Source organism: Chanodichthys erythropterus, chromosome 8 (genome assembly GCF_024489055.1).
Source record: "Chanodichthys erythropterus isolate Z2021 chromosome 8, ASM2448905v1, whole genome shotgun sequence".
NCBI classification, from domain to species: Eukaryota; Metazoa; Chordata; class Actinopteri; order Cypriniformes; family Xenocyprididae; genus Chanodichthys; species Chanodichthys erythropterus.
The window spans coordinates 9,172,271-9,193,128 of NC_090228.1; the positions used below are offsets into that span (position 1 = coordinate 9,172,271).

The 20,858-nt window shown below is 35.6% G+C and overlaps 1 protein-coding gene across 1 annotated transcript in view; it reads right to left on the reverse strand.

Moving 5' to 3' along the window:
• Positions 1-435: 435 nt before the first annotated feature.
• LOC137024489 (scavenger receptor cysteine-rich type 1 protein M160-like) overlaps positions 436-20,858 on the reverse strand; it is a 49,311-nt gene continuing 28,888 nt past the window's right edge. Inside the window, 20 exon segments of the mRNA XM_067392064.1 lie at positions 436-485; positions 676-753; positions 859-921; positions 1,174-1,239; positions 1,431-1,490; positions 1,688-1,783; positions 1,882-2,079; positions 2,204-2,518; positions 4,159-4,461; positions 4,667-4,984; positions 5,061-5,144; positions 5,254-5,568; positions 5,664-5,978; positions 6,124-6,438; positions 6,979-7,278; positions 10,130-10,438; positions 16,046-16,354; positions 17,040-17,354; positions 18,475-18,614; positions 18,959-19,017. Of these exon segments, the coding sequence (XP_067248165.1) occupies positions 436-485; positions 676-753; positions 859-921; positions 1,174-1,239; positions 1,431-1,490; positions 1,688-1,783; positions 1,882-2,079; positions 2,204-2,518; positions 4,159-4,461; positions 4,667-4,984; positions 5,061-5,144; positions 5,254-5,568; positions 5,664-5,978; positions 6,124-6,438; positions 6,979-7,278; positions 10,130-10,438; positions 16,046-16,354; positions 17,040-17,354; positions 18,475-18,614; positions 18,959-19,017 (4,008 nt within the window).

Below are 20,858 nucleotides of genomic sequence, written 5' to 3' on the forward strand. Positions count from 1 at the left end.
AAGACACTTATTTCTCGCCTGGGATCGCTGTAAACTGTAATTTTGACTTTCAACTGTTTGGGCTCAATTAAATTAAATTTTCATTTTGGGAACTAGTGAACTAATCCTTTAATATTTTATAATTTTATGATTTAAATTCTAACAATTTTTAAAATATAAAAGTCCACCAGTGGGTTTACATTCAAAAGGAACGCAAGTATATTTTTGTTAGCATGATCTACAAAAACATATGGAAAAAAAATTAAAAATATAATAAAAAAAAAATAAAAAAAAATGTTTTTTTTTTTCTCTCTCAGAAATTGTAGCTGAATTAAAAGATTTCAATGCAAAGTGCAACATAAAACATTGCTGGACTGCAGGTAAAACAGTATGGGATCATAAATACTTTTCAGACCACTTAAAAACTTTTTTTTGAGGCGGTGTGTGTGGTTTGAGTTATACAGCGCTTCCATGTTTTCCTGGATCTTTCTCCACATCGTCATAGTCTGTTATTAGAAAACAAGAGCAAATTCATGTATCAGCATGCTTTAAAAAGTATTATAATGAACACAATGTTTTCAGTCCATTTAAATAATCTATTGTGACAACAGAAGTTGATAGAACAAGATAAAGTGATAATACAAAGCTATTAAAAAGGCTAAACCAAAATTATTCATAAAGGTGTCAGTAACATACCAAACACGTCACTCATATTTTCCCTGATGTTCTTCACATCATCATACTCCTCCTGAACACCCTCTGATATAAATGTGTCTAGTATTAATTACATGGAAAAAGTCTTCATAATTTATATGCTACTATAATTTAATGAAAAATAAGAAAAAAAAAAAAAAACCCTGTTCTAATGTACAAGTGTACCTTTTTTATCATTGGAAATCTGCCGTACGATGACGACATCATCATAGTTTTCTGCTGAGTCATCTACAATAAAATAATGCAAAAAAATAAATGCATCAATTAATGGACAAAAGTTTAGATTTAGAAACTGTATATATATATTTAAAGAAATAAACCTGTATCATGAGGTCTCCATTCAGGAATGATTACATCATCATAATTCTCTGGTGTCTTTTGTTGCTCTACTAAATTATTTAACAGAAAAAGAGAATAAACAGAAACTAATTCACAGGCCAAATAGATAGTTTTCTGTGATCAGTTAATAAAGTCACTGACCTGTTGGTCCTTCAGTGGTGATGACATCATCATAGTAGTCAGTTTTCACTCCTACAGCAGATTTTGCTTTGAAAAAGAAAATACATGCATATTATTATTGTTATTGTTATTATTAATAATAAAACCTTATCTGAATTATGTGCTGAATGATTTATATAATTTATACTCTTCTAAGATAACTTAAGTGAATGTTTTTAATCATTTAACACACATACTTTTCTGTATGTAGTAAATTAATTCTATTTCAGTCCTCTAACCTGAAAGAAGCTTATCAGCATCTTCATACCCAGAATGCTGTTCAGTAGAAAGGACACTTCCTGTTATGGAGTAAAACCATCAGACATGTTCAAAATCACAAATCAGCCAAAATCCCCATATCATTTGGATCATATAGTACTAACCCTATATCACAAACAAGCTACAAATTAATCTATGTGAGTTACTCTACTCACCCTCTGAATGAACTGATTACCCTGTTGATCTCCACAAATCAGACACTATGACACTTACTCACCCCTCTGAGTGAAGTGATTGTGCCTGTTATTGTGTCTGTGATGAATCTCCTCATAAACGGCCTCAGTCGTGCTCCTGTGTCTCCTCTTAGAGAGAGCTGTGAGTGTAGAGAGACAAACCTGCTGTCAGTTCACAACACATGACTGATCACACACTGAATAAGACACAATATGACAGTCTCTGGATCTCTCCTACCTCTCCTCATCACTCTGTTCTGCTGAATCAGTATAAGCAGTGGCACTAAAAGCAGGAAGAGCACAACTCCCAGTACAATCACAAGCACAGAGAGAGACGGAGGAGTTTGTGGACGAGAGACTGATGTTGAGCTCACTGTCTGAGAAACTGAAGGAGAAGATGATGTTGTTGTGGCAGGAGTAGTGGACACTGACAAATCTGGCAAAATAGACAGACACATTCAGAATCATGATTGTCTTGATTCAAGGCTCTTGAATACACAAATATTATTAGCACTAAAATGATCTAAAATGAACGATACTGGTCAGTGTTTTGCTGTGACCTGCACAGGTGAGTCCAGCGTGATCTTTGTTGGAGCAGTCAGTGTGGTTCTTCAGGGAGAGAGGACAGTCCCACAGGTGAATCTCATTCCCTCTGCACTCGACTCTGTTCAGCCACACAACACCTTCACCAGCACCAAAGACTGAATTCCCATCAGCCCTCAGTGCTGCTCCACAACCCAGCTGTCTGCAGACCACCTGAGCATCGCTGATGTCCCACAGATCATCACAGACTGAGCCCCACACAGCGTTATGATACACCTCCAGCCTCCCAGAGCACCGGCCCTCCCCTCCACTCAGTCTGAGAGGAAGATGCTCTAAAATCCACCACAGACAAGATGACATTATTATTGGCCAACAGAGTTCTGTCAGAACAGCGCCATCTACAGTGTGTGGTGTGATATAGAGTACCTCAGGGATGATGTGTTTTTGTAGGCAAAACCCAGAAGCGACTTAGCATTTTAGGACTTCCGGTTCCATTGCCCCAAAGTCAATGGGTTTGTTCAATGGGTTTTTGCTAAATTGCCTGAAATAAGGTCTGTGGTTAACAAAGCCTCTAAATATTTTCATGTTTTGATCTATGACATAAAACACACCAGTTATAACCCTCTTGTGAATTGTTTAAACCTTTATTGTGTCTTAAAAATGGCGGGGACTTTAGACGTCATCATGACAAACAGGACATTTGGACAGCATTTCTCATGAAAAAGTAGATAAGCATTCATACACAACGCAGATCATAATCAGTGAGCATGTTTTTAAATAAAGTTTGAGGAAGCTTGGTGGTTTCCATGGTGTGCTGTAGTCCATTTATAGCCTATGTTAGCTTTTTATATCTGATGACTTTATTTAGGCTTAAAAAAAAAAAAAAAAAAAAAAAAAAAAAAAAAAAAAAAAAAAAAAAATATATATATATTAATATATATATATATATAAATATATATATATATATATAATGTTGTGTTAACGTGTTAACCCTTTGTTAAACAAAGAGCTTATTTTTTTGCGATTTTCCAAAAGTCTATGGGAAAAATGCATAGGCTTTCGATCGAGGGAACCTGTGACCCGCTAACTTCCGGGTTGGCCTACAATAACAAGTCATCCCTGAGGTACTCTATTAAATCCTCTTGGTTCCCCCAAACAAAATTACATGCATTATTCACACATGGCTGTTATGTTTTCTATATCATATGAATTTACCTGAACACTGTCTCTGATGTGGAGATGTGGAGCATGACAAAGAGCTTCTAGGAGACTCATGACTCTCCTGTTCTGTAATCAGTTCATTCAAAATTATATTTGGTGCTGTCAATCAATTTAAAAAAATATATATATATTTGTAATTAATTATGATTAATTGCATCTAACTTTACAGTTTAGTGTGCATTAAGGGCACTGCACTTTGGCATTTTTCAGACACTTACTTCCTGTCGCGTGCACAAGCTCTCAAGTGACCAAGATTGCAAGTGTGATTATTTGGGCAGGGCACAAGATTAATCCTAATAGTTATTCAGTCAAGAGTAGTGAGTGATTTTCTCTTTTTCTTTTGTTCTTTGATTAACATTAATGACAGACATCAGCAGGTTAATTAGGCATTCTGGCATCATTTTGTGAGAAAGAGAACTCAATGTGGCCGGCATGCTGTCTAAAGCAATTTCTGAGTGTGAGTTGTGTGTGTGTCACACAGACAGGAGATTCACAGACAGTGTGCTAGTATTTCACTGAGTTCTCTTTTGTCACATTGGTTTAATGGTTTAAAAGCATTTGCATGAATAACAGCGCAATCATATAATGTAACACTAGTTTTAACATGTTAAACTGAATAAAATTACTTGCATGGGTTAACATGTTAAATTTGACAGCCCTAATTATATTATATATATATTTCGTTTATATGCTCAGAAATGTTAGCGGATTACTGTTGTATTTATAGAGATGGAAAATACATCAGTCTTACCCAAGCAGGTGATTTTGGCCACTTCATCTTGACCACAGTCATTCTGTCCCCAGGGTAAAGATGGACACTGCCACAGATTTGAATCATGTGGACGACATTTCACTTCATCCAGCCAGTTACGAGCTGATTCAACTCTTGGTGTAGAATCAGACAAAACACCAGATCTTCCACAGTTCAGCTCTTGACAGATCAGACTCGCTGTGTCTCTGTCCATCTGGTTCCAGCACACATTACCCCAGGATCCATTGTAGAAAACCTCCACATTCCCTTCACAGCCCTCAGTTAACCTGATCTCTTTAAACTCTAGAAAGAAACATGAATGCTATATCAGCTCTCATCCAACCCCATTCATTTCAACCACTGGATGTTACATACATACAAATGACTAAAATAACCAAAAAAAGATTAGGTAAAACTTAAAATCTAAATTGTATCTATTTTTTTTTTTAAATATTTTTGTTTTGATGTTACTGATTAACAATTTTTTCACAACTGAGTCCTAATTTACCTGAACACACGACTCCTACATCCTCCTTGTGTTGACAGTCATGTTTTCCCCAGCCTGGAGAAGAGCAGCTCCACAGGGACGTCTCATTCCCCTCACACTCCACCTCATCCAGCCATATGGGTCCAGAACCAGGACCAAACCAGGCTGGTACCTGCTGGTTACTGAGGGCCACTCCACACTGCAGCTGTCTGCACACCACATGGGCATCTTTAATATCCCAGGAGTCATCACACACTGTCCCCCATGAGCCGCTGTGAAAAACCTCCAGCCTCCCTGCACAGTCTCCCCCAGAACCCACCAGCCTGATGGACCCGTGACCTGATATTCAGAGAAAGAGAAACACATTAGTAATCACTAACAATTGAAGAATCTGCCCAGATGTTGATTTTCTTACCAAAGTTTGTGATTGACAGCTGTTTTGTGGAGCTGCAGTTGAGAGTTTGTGGAGAGCTGCAGTTCCCCAGATGAGCTTCACTCTCTGTAGAGAGTATTTATTTGTCATTCAGTATCTAAAATATGCTACATTTATTAAAATGTGTAGTTTCAATCTGAAACCCATGACTTCATTACAGTATGATTTTGCTCACCAGAGCAGATGACTCCAACATCTCGTCTATGAGAACATTCAGCTCGACTCCATGAAGAGATGGAACATTCTGAGAGTTTTGTTTCATTCCCGTCACAATCAAACACATCAGCCCAGATTTCACCACTTCCTTCACCAAACCAGTCTGATCCCACAACAGACACAGCAATCCCACAATTCAGCTGTCTACAGAGGACACTAGCAGCTCTCATATCCCAGCATGCATCACACACCGTGCCCCACGTATTGATGAACCGAAGCTCCACTCTTCCAGAACAAGAGTCTGAACCATTCATCAGTTTGGCCTCTGTGTAACCTGGATAGAGCAAAGAAGTTAAAATTGAGTATAATGCAACTGACAGAGAAGACATACTGTATCAAATACATAGACACTGAATATTTATAATTTACCAGAACAGATCAGGCCCACATTATTGTCACTGGTGCAGTTGTGTTTATGTGATGATGATATTGAGCAAAATGAAATATAAGATTCATTTCCTCTGCACTGAATCTCTTGTGTCCACATCTGAGCGTCTCCTTTTCCAAAAGCATCTTCTCCCAGCACCTGTACAGGAGCCCCACAGTCCAGCTCTCTACACACAACCTCTGCATCCTGCTGGTCAAAGGCAGCAGCACTCACTGAAACCCACGACTGATCATCAAGTATCTCTAACCTCCCAGAGCAGAGGTGAGATCCATTAATGAGTCTGGAAGCTTTATGACCTGTTCATATTACATGAATGACAGAGCACAGTAGACAAAAACAATTGCTTGATAGTTACATGGAATAACCATATAAACATTTACAGTTTTACAAACAATATTCTTTGTCAACACAAATTCTTGGGCAATCAGTTAAATGACTCACCCGAACAGATGACACCGGCATCATAATTGTGAGTACATGTATGTATGCTCCATCCTCCTGACCCACAATTCTTCAGTGTAGACTCTGATCCAGCACAAAATGTACCACCCATCCAGATTGGTCCTGATCCTGGTCCAAAATGAGCATCACCCAGAGCATCTACAGGTTCTCCACAGTCCAGCTCTCTACACACCACTGCAGCATCAGCCAAATCCCAGCCATAATGACACACTGTTCCCCACTGACCTCTATGAAGAAGCTCCACTCTACCAGCACAGCGACTCTTACCACCAACCAACCTCACATTCTTTTTATCTAAGTGACAGAAAAATACAGATAGAGACTATGCATGGATCTCCATAAGCACACTAGTTCACGTATCAGTATATTGTGTACACAAATTTGGGCACTGGTAAAGCACACTGGCTCACTACACATTCAGACACTGAATGCTCAATTTCTGCTGACATGACTTGGTGCTTGTGTTGTCACCACTGGTGTTTATTAACAACACAAAGGAAAAAAATCTTTCTTTTTTTATGCTGTTTAAAGTATGTCATGAAATATACTTTGATGTTATATATATGCAACATTACAGCCAAATTTTAATTTTATAATACCTATCTATGATGTTTATGCTGACTTTTCATTAAATAATGGTTTGACTTTTCAAATCTTCTATTGCATGTCATGATAATATTTTGTTGATATTGTGTTGGTTCATGTGATTTGTTTTGTGCTTAAGAATTTCCATTTAGGGAACATAGTGAGCATCAGGTTTTCAATGTGCATTGTGGGATTAAAAGGTAAATTAAAAAGTAAAATGTATATTATTATCATATTCTTTTAACTCACCAGCACAGAACAGCCTCTGGTACTTATCATGTGAACAGCTGTTTTTGTGTAAGGATGTTGGACAGAGGTGAATCTGAGACTCGTTTCCTCTACACTGAATCTCTTGTGTCCACATCTGAGCGTCTCCTTTTCCAAAAGCATCTTCACCCAGCACCTGTACAGGAGCCCCACAGTCCAGCTCTCTACACACAACCTCTGCATCCTGCTGGTCAAAGGCAGCAGCACACACTGAAACCCACGACTGATCATCAAGAACTTCAATTCTCCCAGAGCAAGTGGAGTTTCCAATAAGCCTGACACCTGAAGTAGCAAGAGATAAGAAACTTTCCAGTTCTGTTTGCTATCTATGTGTAATTCTTGTCATTAATGGTCAACCACAAAGCACAACTTATTAATGTGAAAGGAGTAAAATAATCAAATTACTCAATCTCATGTCAATCCAAACTCATCTTACATTCTTTCATGGAACATAAAAGGGAAATTTTCAACATTCACCAACCAATAACCAAAACTATATAGGTCATTTGTCACTTCCCTGAAATATGACCCATAGGAGCGTTTACTAAAGTGGCGCCCCTATCGACAACAGGACACTTTCATTTTAATGCATTGTTCTCTTTTATCTGTGTCATATTTCGGATTTTGCGTAGCTCCGTTGGCAGAGCATTGCAATATATAACAATATGCGATCATGTGATCCTGGGTTCGATCCCAAGGAGTGAATGTGCTCATTAAGTGTATATGCACTATAAATCACTAAGGGTAGGGGGTGGGTGTAGTCGTTAATAAAAAATAAAAAAAATGAGTTTTGCTAAATGGAAGTAGGAAAAATGGTGTAAAAAGTCCACACATTGCATTTAAATGAACTCACATTTTGATAGGTAACGACATATACATACGTCATTCCATGATGACAGACGTAACACGACTGTCATTATTTTTACACCAGCTAGAGGGCGCATGACTTTAAAACGTAAATATAGGTCGTAATAAAGTCTTTGAAAAATGACCTATAGGCAGGTATGGGCAGTATTTCTGATACATGTATTTCAAATAAGTATTTCAAATACAAAATAGTATTTTGTATTTGTATTTGATAGGGTTGATGAAAATGACTTAGAATTTTGTATCAAAATATTTTAGTGTTTTGTATTTTTGTATTTTTAAAATACTGTAAAATGTAAGAAGTCTACATGATGACATAAAAATGCAGCCTCTGATTGGTGCCTACTCAGTAGTTTTCCCAGATTTGTTGAGATCAGAACAGAAAATTGATCCACATGGAAGAAGGTGGTCAAGAAATGTGCAGGCTGTCAGCTTTCCATACATTTTTTGCTTAAATTGCTATCATTTTTAACAGTTCATGATAAGTTTTGGTGTTCGTTTTGGTAGCATAGGCTAGTTTACCAATTTACATAATGTTCTTGAAAACTATTATACCGAGCAGCATCCCCCTATATTTATGCTTAACAATCAATTGATTAATTAGTTAGAAACTAGTTGCTATGAATACAGGTGCCATCAGTTATCTTCTTATGAATGACTTGTTTGTCATTCAAAACAAAGGCATAGCTTGATGACACCTTGATTTCACGGAATCATGGGAGGTGTTGTCTTCAAGTCTACAGCTGGTGGAAAAGAATTGGGATAGGACTCAGGCAGAAATCAAGTTCATGGATGAGATTATTAACGTTACTGTAGTATGAAGCAGAGCAGGCTGAATGCTGTGAGAGCAGTAACAAGGCCGCTGGAGAGATTGCTAATGAGAGACGAGCGCGACACACAGCTCGACAGCAGCGGATCTTTTATTATGCCGCAGTCGCTGCTTCCACTTCTTCCGGTCATGTGCACGTAGGGTAAAGCAGTGCTGTTTATCATATTAGATACATTTGTGTGTTGAAAGTTGTTATAGTGCTACTCTGCTTTCGCTCGGTGGCTATTATGAGACTCTTGTTGCACACTGCAGTAAGCTAGATCGATATTAGTCATGGAAAAACATGGTACTCATGGTAAATCAAGAAAACAAGATTTAAACAATAAGATGTACTGTGTTGAGCTATATAACAATGATTAGTTTTCTGTTGATGAATGTATCCAAACAGTTGCTCACCTGTCTAATGAAACACATAATATACTAAAGTGTCTTTGATGTTTCCACGGTTTCTACTAAATAAAAACGGAAATTGAGGGTATGATGTCATTGATAGGGAATGCACGGACACATGCTTATTTATTAGAAACTGAATATTTCTCTGCATTTAAAAATTCTTGGGAACATTTGGGATAATGTAAGTACACAAGTCAACAAAATATATAACATTGTTCTAGTGGTTTTTGGATATTTTAATCCAAAAATCCTACATATTGTGATTTAACTGGTTACATATGCAAATGTATTAACATGACTTGGGCAGAGAATAGCTGTTGCTATCAAACATTGTTTACTTAATCAACTGAGTCCAAGTGATGGTGAAGAGATAGATCAAATTAGGCCAAATGATGGAAGGCTTGCGAAGAAATTTCATGCTCCCTTTTAAAAAACAAAAATACAGTAGTTTATTTTGATATATGCTGTATTTTGTAGTTTATTTTGATATACTTAAAATTAAGGTATTTTGTATTTTATTTTATTTATTTATTTATTTTTTTGGAGGAGGATAGTCTCATATATAGGTCAAGGTTTGGAGGAGTTTACCTGAGCAGATGACTCCTGCATCTTTTGTATGATCACAGCCATAAAAACCCCAATTTACTGTTCCACAGTTCTTCAGTGTAGATTCTGATCCAGAACAGAACTTGCGATTTGTCCAGATTGGTCCTGATCCTGGTCCAAAATGAGCACCTCCTACAGCATCTACAGGTTCTCCACAGTCCAGCTCTCTACACACCACTGCAGCATCAGCCATATCCCAGGCATAATGACACACTGTTCCTCACTGACCTCTATGAAGAACCTCCACTCTACCAGCACAGCGACTGTGACCACCAACCAACCTCACTCTCATAATGTCTATATAATGAATAAAAAGGGAGTAAAAACATTTGGACAAAGGGAAAGAATTAGGGAAAAGTATCACGCAAAGAAAATGAAATTAATGAATATTTACTGTAGTTTTTGGGAACATTAAATTTGAAAAAAAAAAAGAAAAGCTCAAACCTGCACACATCAAGCCAATATCACTTTCATATGAACAGGTGTTTTTGTGTGATGGTGATTTTGGACAGAGGTGAATCTGAGACTCATTTCCTCTGCACTGAATCTCTTGTGTCCACATCTGAGCGTCTCCTTTTCCAAAAGCATCTTCTCCCAGCACCTGTACAGGAGCCCCACAGTCCAGCTCTCTACACACAACCTCTGCATCCTGCTGGTCAAAGGCAGCAGCACACACTGAAACCCACGTCTGATTATCAAGTATCTCTAACCTCCCAGAGCAGCGAGAACCTCCAACCAGCCTGACTTCTGAAAGAACAACACAGGAAAGAACAAAATTTGAAGTTCAATAATTTCAATAATGAGTCAGTAATATATTCAATATATTAGTAATATCTTCTGAAATAAAATATATTGGTAACACTTTACATTAAGGTTCCCTTTGTAAAGGGTTTATAAAGGTGTTTGTTAATGAGTAATAAGTCATTTACAAATGCATTATAAATCATTAATAATGCAGTTATAACTGCATGAATAAAAAGGCGACTTTAATGCAATACCTGCCAAATAGTGAGCCGTTTTTAACTCACATGTTATAAATGCTTAATAAATGTATTTATTAACATATTTAACTCAAAACCAGATTTCTGGTTTATTTTATGATGCAGCAAAAATTGACTATCATAATTAGACTGAAGGTTGTTGTATTTGTGCTTTCTTATTAATATCTCATGACTGCCACTTGTCTTACTATGTTGCTTACCAGAAGTTTTTGTCTTACCCATGATACTCTCCAAAAAGGTCATGATGCCTCTCCACAGCAGTGTATAAAAACAAAATTATTGTTTTTTAAAGACAAAATTCCAACTTTATTTTGAAAATAAAACAAAAGATAATAACCATAACTTGATTAGATATTAAAGTCTGCGTGAACCGGAAGTTGCAAACGACTCTTCTCCAGTGTTGTGACGTATTTCCAAGTGAAACAGAATATTGAATAGAGGGCAGAGTTTTACTTTAGTGCTCCTCCTTTCCATCTCTCGCACTCCTCCTCTCCATATCTCACTCATAGCAGACGAACGGTTGCAGAAGAGTGGTTTACACGTTTTCAACCCAAGCCGTCAAACTGACGTTATCAGAGAAGGAACGCCATTCCAGACCAGAAGTAACTTTTCAGATTTTGATTAAAGATTACTGCAGCAAACAAGTTTTTTCTGTGTTTTAACTTGCACGGATTCATTGTTCACCACAAGACCAGTAATATGACCAGTAATAATATTAATGTAAAGTGAAAACCTGTGAACCATTTATTAATGAGTTATGAACATTAACAACCTATGAAAAGGAACCTTAATGTAAAGTGGAAACCTGTGAACCATTTATTAATGAGTTATGAACATTAACAACCTATGAAAAGGAACCTTAATGTAAAGTGGAAACCTGTTAACCATTTATTAATGAGTTATGAACATTAACAACCTATGAAAAGGAACCTTAATGTAAAGTGGAAACCTGTGAACCATTTATTAATGAGTTATGAACATTAACAACCTATGAAAAGGAACCTTAATGTAAAGTGGAAACCTGTTAACCATTTATTAATGAGTTATGAACATTAACAACCTATGAAAAGGAACCTTAATGTAAAGTGAAAACCTGTGAACCATTTATTAATGAGTTATGAACATTAACAACCTATGAAAAGGAACCTTAATGTAAAGTGGAAACCTGTTAACCATTTATTAATGAGTTATGAACATTAACAACCTATGAAAAGGAACCTTAATGTAAAGTGGAAACCTGTTAACCATTTATTAATGAGTTATGAACATTAACAACCTATGAAAAGGAACCTTAATGTAAAGTGAAAACCTGTGAACCATTTATTAATGAGTTATGAACATTAACAACCTATGAAAAAGAACCTTGATGTAAAGTGAAAACCTGTTAACCATTTATTAATGAGTTATGAACATTAACAACCTATGAAAAAGAACCTTGATGTAAAGTGGAAACCTGTTAACCATTTATTAATGAGTTATGAACATTAACAACCTATGAAAAGGAACCTTAATGTAAAGTGAAAACCTGTGAACCATTTATTAATGAGTTATGAACATTAACAACCTATGAAAAGGAACCTTAATGTAAAGTGAAAACCTGTGAACCATTTATTAATGAGTTATGAACATTAACAACCTATGAAAAGGAACCTTAATGTAAAGTGAAAACCTGTGAACCATTTATTAATGAGTTATGAACATTAACAACCTATGAAAAGGAACCTTAATGTAAAGTGAAAACCTGTGAACCATTTATTAATGAGTTATGAACATTAACAACCTATGAAAAGGAACCTTAATGTAAAGTGAAAACCTGTGAACCATTTATTAATGAGTTATGAACATTAACAACCTATGAAAAGGAACCTTAATGTAAAGTGGAAACCTGTGAACCATTTATTAATGAGTTATGAACATTAACAACCTATGAAAAGGAACCTTAATGTAAAGTGAAAACCTGTGAACCATTTATTAATGAGTTATGAACATTAACAACCTATGAAAAGGAACCTTAATGTAAAGTGGAAACCTGTTAACCATTTATTAATGAGTTATGAACATTAACAACCTATGAAAAGAAACCTTAATGTAAAGTGGAACTCATTTAATGAGTTATAAACATTAATTACCTATTAAAGTGAACCTTAATGTAGTGTGAACACACGTTAATCATGTATTTATTAATTATTAATGTACACAGAAGATAATATCTTTTTCAGATGAAATATTTTATTTTTGATGAATGTCTCAGTAAACACAACTTTAAACTTGAAAAAAATAAAAAATCTTTTACAGCACAAAGTTACAGAGCATGACTTCTCATGAAAAGTGGCTTATGCAGGTAAACTTAAATTAAAACATTCAGAGAAACAATCAAGTATTCAGAAAAGATAATAAACATCACACCTATAAGCCAAACATATTTCATACAAGCTGAATAAAGGCACCTAAATATGTATTTTTTTTTTAATTAACAGTTGTGTAAATCATTAAATCAATGACCTAATGCACCATTACAGAACATTAGCAGCATATTAATATGCATTTAATAGATATTTCTGATATGATAAAGGCCACTGTAACTTGAGTACGTTATTTGGCTTTGGTCATCCGTACAGTAACGTTACATGCGCGGATGCGCCGGAGCGGTTATTTGTTTAAGATAACTACAAACTAACACAGCGATTACTAATATAATATAAACACTAGAAAAACAAAGTCTGCGATTTCACCTCAGTTAGCTTACCCATCAAATCAGTAAACACAAATTCACTTCAACGCAAGTTGGAACAGTACTGTGTAACTTCTTCTCAAAAGTGGCAAGGCTTTATTGAATGCTCACTAGCGCCAACTCCTGTCACACGCCAGAATCAACACGCATAGTGATGAGAACCCGAAAGAGAATAATAAAGTATATAGCCTACTACTACTGCGTATAATAATAATAATAATAATAATAATAATTATTATTATTATTATAAATAGAAGAAGAATGCATTGCTCATTATACATTATTGTCACATTTGGTGTAAAGAGCAGTCAGGGAGCAGGATTCAGATGAAGCATTTTTTTTATTATGAAGAAAGTTATAGAAAACTAGACATGACAATAATATATTAGGCTATACTAATATATACTCTTTATATATACTCTTTATATACTTATATACTCTGTATACTTATATACTCTTTCAGGGTTACATCACTAACATGCGTGTTCTGGCGTGTGACAGGAGTTGGCGCTAGTGAGCATCCAATAAAGCCTTGCCACTATCATGAGAAGAAGTCATGCAGTTACCAGGGCATGCTCTAAAGTAAAATTTGTGTTTAAAGTTACTGATTTGATGGGTAAGCTAACTGAAGTGACATTGCAGACTATGTTTTTCAAGTGTTTATATTATAATCGCTGTGTTAGTTTGTATATTATATGTTTATTCGCGGTGTTAGCTTTTTATATTAAATAAATAACCGCTCTGGCACTCCCAAAAAATTACAGTATCCTTTATCATGATATCAAGAATAATTATTAATTGCTTATTAATATTTCAACAATAAAATATGTCACCAGGAAAAAAACAAAAGAGATCTGCGTCTGCTTTAATAAACACGATGCACACTACATTAAGGTTCACTTTCACAGGTTATTAATATTCGTAACTCATTAATAAATGGTTCACAGGTTTTCACTTTACATTAAGGTTCCTTTTCATAGGTTGTTAATGTTCATAACTCATTAATAAATGGTTCACAGGTTTTCACTTTACATTAAGGTTCCTTTTCATAGGTTGTTAATGTTCATAACTCATTAATAAATGGTTCACAGGTTTTCACTTTACATTAAGGTTCCTTTTCATAGGTTGTTAATGTTCATAACTCATTAATAAATGGTTCACAGGTTTTCACTTTACATTAAGGTTCCTTTTCATAGGTTGTTAATGTTCATAACTCATTAATAAATGGTTCAGGTTTTCACTTTACATTAAGGTTCCTTTTCATAGGTTGTTAATGTTCATAACTCATTAATAAATGGTTAACAGGTTTCCACTTTACATTAAGGTTCCTTTTCATAGGTTGTTAATGTTCATAACTCATTAATAAATGGTTCACGGGTTTTCACTTTACATTAATATTATTACTGGTCATATCACTGGTCTTGTGGTGAACAATGAATCCGTGCAAGTTAAAACACAGAAAAAACTTGTTTGCCGCAGTAATCTTTAATCAAAATCTGAAAAGTTACTTCTGGTCTGGAATGGCGTTCCTTCTCTGATAACATCAGTTTGACGGCTTGGGTTGAAATGTGTAAACCACTCTTCTGCAACCGTTCGTCTGCTATGAGTGAGATATGGAGAGGAGGAGTGCGAGAGATGGAAAGGAGGAGCACTAAAGTAAAACTCTGCCCTCTATTCAATATTCTGTTTCACTTGGAAATACGTCACAACACTGGAGAAGAGTCGTTTGCAACTTCCGGTTCACGCAGACTTTAATATCTAATCAAGTTATGGTTATTATCTTTTGTTTTATTTTCAAAATAAAGTTGGAATTTTGTCTTTAAAAAACAATAATTTTGTTTTTATACACTGCTGTGGAGAGGCATCATGACCTTTTTGGAGAGTATCATGGGTAAGACAAAAACTTCTGGTAAGCAACATAGTAAGACAAGTGGCAGTCATGAGATATTAATAAGAAAGCACAAATACAACAACCTTCAGTCTAATTATGATAGTCAATTTTTGCTGCATCATAAAATAAACCAGAAATCTGGTTTTGAGTTAAATATGTTAATAAATACATTTATTAAGCATTTATAACATGTGAGTTAAAAACGGCTCACTATTTGGCAGGTATTGCATTAAAGTCGCCTTTTTATTCATGCAGTTATAACTGCATTATTAATGATTTATAATGCATTTGTAAATGACTTATTACTCATTAACAAACACCTTTATAAACCCTTTACAAAGGGAACCTTAATGTAAAGTGTTACCAATATATTTACTATGAAAACATATTATTCATGTCAACTTTTTCCAGTCCAAAAAGGCCTTGAAAATAAGCTTCACAAACAGCTCATATAGAAAAAAATGAATAGTTATAGTTTATGTAAAAATCTACCCACATTTCCATGTCAACAATATCTATGAATAAATTTATTCAGGGCATTACAATAAAATGTATTATTAGAAACAAGCTTCTAAAGTTTATTTTTAACAAGGTCCATGATTATTACAGCCTAATTTAACAGTTTGTGTGGTCAAAAAGAAGGTGGAAAATGGTAACAAAAAAATGAAATTATGACAGCTTTTGATGCAACTGCTTTATACATTAGGACTGGATTTTCAGCTTTAGCTTACCTGAACAAATGACTTGAGCGCTTTTATCAAGACACACATCAGGATCAGTTGGTTTTAAGAATCCACATTTCTTAAGTATAGACTCTGAACCAGTACACCCTGCATTTTTCATCCAAAACAGTTTTGATCCTGGTCCAAACTGAGCATCACCCAGAGCATCTACAGGTTCTCCACAGTCCAGCTCTCTACACACCACTGCAGCATCAGCCAAATCCCAGCCAGCACCACACACTGTTCCCCACTGACCTCTATGATGAACCTCCACACTACCAGCACAGCGACTGTGACCACCAACCAACCTCACATTTACTATGTCTGTGAAAGTAAGAAAAAAAGCTAGTGTAAATATGAAATGATATAATAAAATGAAGTTAATATGTTTTATTGTAGTTTAAACTCCTACCAGTACACTGCAAAGCAATGTTGTGTTCTTGTGAACAGTTGTTTTCATGTGATGGTGATGTTGGACAGAGGTGAATCTGAGACTCATTTCCTCTACACTGAATCTCTTGTGTCCACATCTGAGCGTCTCCTTTTCCAAAAGCATCTTCTCCCAGCACCTGTACAGGAGCCCCACAGTCCAGCTCTCTACACACAACCTCTGCATCCTGCTGGTCAAAGGCAGCAGCACACACTGAAACCCACGTCTGATCATCAAGTATCTCTAACCTCCCAGAGCAGCGAGAACCTCCAACCAGCCTGACTTCTAAATAACACAACACAGATCAACAAAAGCATGACTTATTTATGGGGCTTCAAGATAATGATTTGTACATATATATATATATATAAAAAAAAAAAAACATTTTATTGTTAGTATTTTATTCAATAAATATGCAAAAAAAAAAAAAAAAAAAAACACAAACTAATATAAATATGAAATCTATCATTGAAGTCAACATTTTAAAATCAACTTCTTTATAAATTAGAAGCCATTAGGGAAGCACAAAAAAATCTTGCAAGGATATGAATTTGAATATGTAAAATACTTTACCTGAGCAGATGACTCCAGCATCTTTATTATGATCACAGTTGCTTTTACCCCATCCTCTTGACCCACAGTTCTTCAGTGTAGACTCTGATCCAGTACACATGACAAGACTCATCCAGATTGGTCCTGATCCTGATCCAAAATGAGCATCACTCAGAGCATCTACAGGTTCTCCACAGTCCAGCTCTCTACACACCACTGCAGCATCAGCCAAATCCCAGTCAGCATCACACACTGTTCCCCACTGACCTCTATGAAGAACCTCCACTCTACCAGCACAGCGACTGTGACCACCAACCAACCTCACATTCACACCGTCTAAATATTAAGCAGTAACAATGAGAGAGGTAAATATATGAGAGTTTAATTCATACAAAGTGGAACAACTGGCAAAATGGGACACATACATTTGAATATTTAAAATAATATTCAGACTTCAACACTCTTTTTTATTAAAAACTTTTATTAAAACTTATAATTTTATAATAGCACTTAAATCAATTATCCTAAAATTTTTAAAACATTGTTACAGGGTTTATACTATTACTTTGTCATGGAAACAAAGTTGTAAAATTGGATATAAATTTACACAGAAAAGGTTAGTAATTTTTTCCACACTAAAATCACGTTAACACACATATTGTTTATGTCTTGTGTCTAAATTATTGACACGGTGAGTATTTTAAAGTTTACAGACTGGCCCCATTCTTCTTCTGCAGCTGAGCTCTGTATTGTGTAAGATTTAACACAGTAAGGCCTTTGGGTTTTAGGTCTTGTTTCTCATGATTCTTTTTATTGAGATCTTGACATAATATAGCATTTAGGTTGCTGGATCGTGAATTAGCAAATAATTTTTGGGGGTTAATGTTTATGGGACTCACTCAAGCTAACATGTCTCAAACTAATATTTCCAAACGAATGTCTATAAAATCAGAACTCCAAATGTGGGATCAAATTTACTTAACCGAGATGCCTGCATGGTTATACAATGATGTTTGAAACATGACGATTAAATCATTTGCAACCTGAGAAAAGGTGAGCAATGTATGGTTATTTTTTTTCTTTCTTCTATTTTGAGAAAACAGAATATTGAGACAAAATTTACGATGTTGATATCACGTGCAAAATTAAATTGTGATCACAAAACAAGGCAAAAAATCTGTAAATATCAAATAATAACATTATTTTTATGATTATAATGAAAATTTAAAAAAGGACCATATAGATCTTTATAAATGGGAGAAACAGAGAGAGAAAGACAGAGCAAAAGAGAAAGAAAGAAAAAATTGCCTGTTAAACACAGGAGCACATTTAAAATAAAGTGACAATGTGATTACACAGACACAAAAAACACTTTGCAGTTTAATTTGATTAAATAACAGTCTGACACCTTCATTCCTAAAAATAACTTCATCTCTTTAATTTCTTGTGTACTTACCAGCTGTGATGAGTTTTATAACTGTAGTCAGTAAAATGAGTGTCAGGCATCTCTCCATCTCTCTCTGCTTGATTAATTCAACATCCAGTTCAAGCTTCTCCGCACTGATGATACAGAAGTACAGGCATCCTCTCGCACCCCTTAATGAGAGAGAAAGAGGTCCAACACCCTCCAATCACACTCGCTGTTACCTTATTAGACACAACAGAGGAAACCATCAAACAACTTCAGTGACAAATCAGATACGGCTTTTATGATTTTCTCCATATATATCTAACTGTCAGCGCTGATGAACTCCTCCTCCCCACCCATCAAGATGCCTCACTGAAGGGATGCAGAAACACACCCACACACATACAAACACACACACACACACACACACACACACACACACACACACACACACACACACACACACACACACACACACACACACACACACACACACACACACACACACACACACACACACACACACACACACAGGACACTTACAGGAGACAGGAAACTCTCCAGTTTATTTACAGCATCAAAGCCCAACACCTGCAGAGAAGAGATAAAAGCACTCATAACTAACTGTGAATGTCCTGAACACCGTCTGTTAGTGTATACATATGTTAGCATGATATTAACATGTAATAAACTCAACTTTGTAAAATAAGTACTCATTTTAAAAAGCATTTAAGTAAATGTTTACCAAGAGCATAGCACACAGCAAAAGTAAGCCCTTATTAAACTAATTAGAGTTTTTTTTTTTTTTTTTTTTTTTTAATAATTCCTGTAACTAATGTGAAATTTATTTAATTGCACAAAAGTGTTTTCTTTCAGGTGGCCCCCCAAAAAAAAAAAAAAAAAAAAAAAATCACTGAAGATGAGCATGTTGTTCACCTTGTGAGCAGCAGAGGGAGCCAGTGAACTACATCTCTGCTAAATCACTGTTGTATTTCACATTCATACTTCAAGAGCAGAGACAAACTAACATTATATATTTGAAGAAATAAATAATAAATGACCCTCTGTAAATTTTAATATTAAAGAAACTTTTATTTTTTTATAACATTAGTTACATTTCACACATCGAAAACAGTGAGCAGTGAATAAAGATGAAGGAAAAAAATAACTTGACATAATGTTACATAAAAAAACAAACCTACCTGTTGTTGGTTTACATGTCAGTCTAACAGTCTCCTCCTGTCTACATTTTAGTGGTTCTTGTCCAGAATATTTGACAGTGTGGACCAGATGCCATTTAGCCTGTCCACATGAGAGAATAAAATACAAATACAATGTTTGCCAAACTTACATTATGAGTGAGTGAAGTGACATGTGGCCAAGTATGGTGACCCATACTCAGAATTTGTGCTCTGCATTTAACCCATCCAAGTGCACACACACAGCAGTGAACACACACACACACACACACACACACACACACACACACACACACACACACACACACACACACACACACACACACACACACACACACACACACACACAGCAGTGAACACACACCCGGAGCAGTGGGCAGCCATTGATGCGGCGCCCGGGGAGTACTTAGGGGTACGGTGCCTTGCTCAAGGGTCTCACCTCAGTCGTGGTATTGAGAGTGGGGAGAGCGCTGGACATTCACTCCCCTCACAATCCCTGCCTGACCTGAGACTCGAACCCATGACCTTTGGGTTACAAGTCCAACTCTCTATTCATTAGGCCACGACTGCCCCTATTAAACACAACCTATGTGTGCTTTCATTTTAACCCTCAGAAACTCACAGTATGCATATCCTAAACTAAAAACTCCAATGCTGATATAACAGAGCCATTTATAAGAGAGAAATGTGAGTATACAATAATGTGTAAATGTGAGTTTTATTTATTCGTTATTTGTTTCCAATTTCTTTGGCATTTTGAAATGATGTCCATGTTTTGCACATACATATATAGTAATTAACTGTTCAAGTCAAAGGCCAGTGTTGGGAGTAACACGTTACAAGTAATGCAAGTTAAGTAATCACATTACTTTTTTCAAGTAACTAGTAAAGTAACATTGCTTTTAAATTTACAACAACATATCTGAGTTAGTACTTTTTCAAATAAGTAAAGCAATTTACTTGTTTTCGCATTTATTGACTAACAGCTCTCTTATCTCAGTGTTGAGAAAAATCAGGAGCAAGAGACAGAGGTGTTGTGTGCACTGTGCGAACATGATGTTTATTGTAGTTAGACTAATGAGCAGGCATTTACTCATCTCACTTGAACAAAAAACAGATTCAGATATTACACAAACATTAAATAATTAAATGTTAAATTAAATATATGTAAATATATGTATTTGATCTCACTCTATTTACCAATGTCTTTGCTGCTGTATCACACACACAACA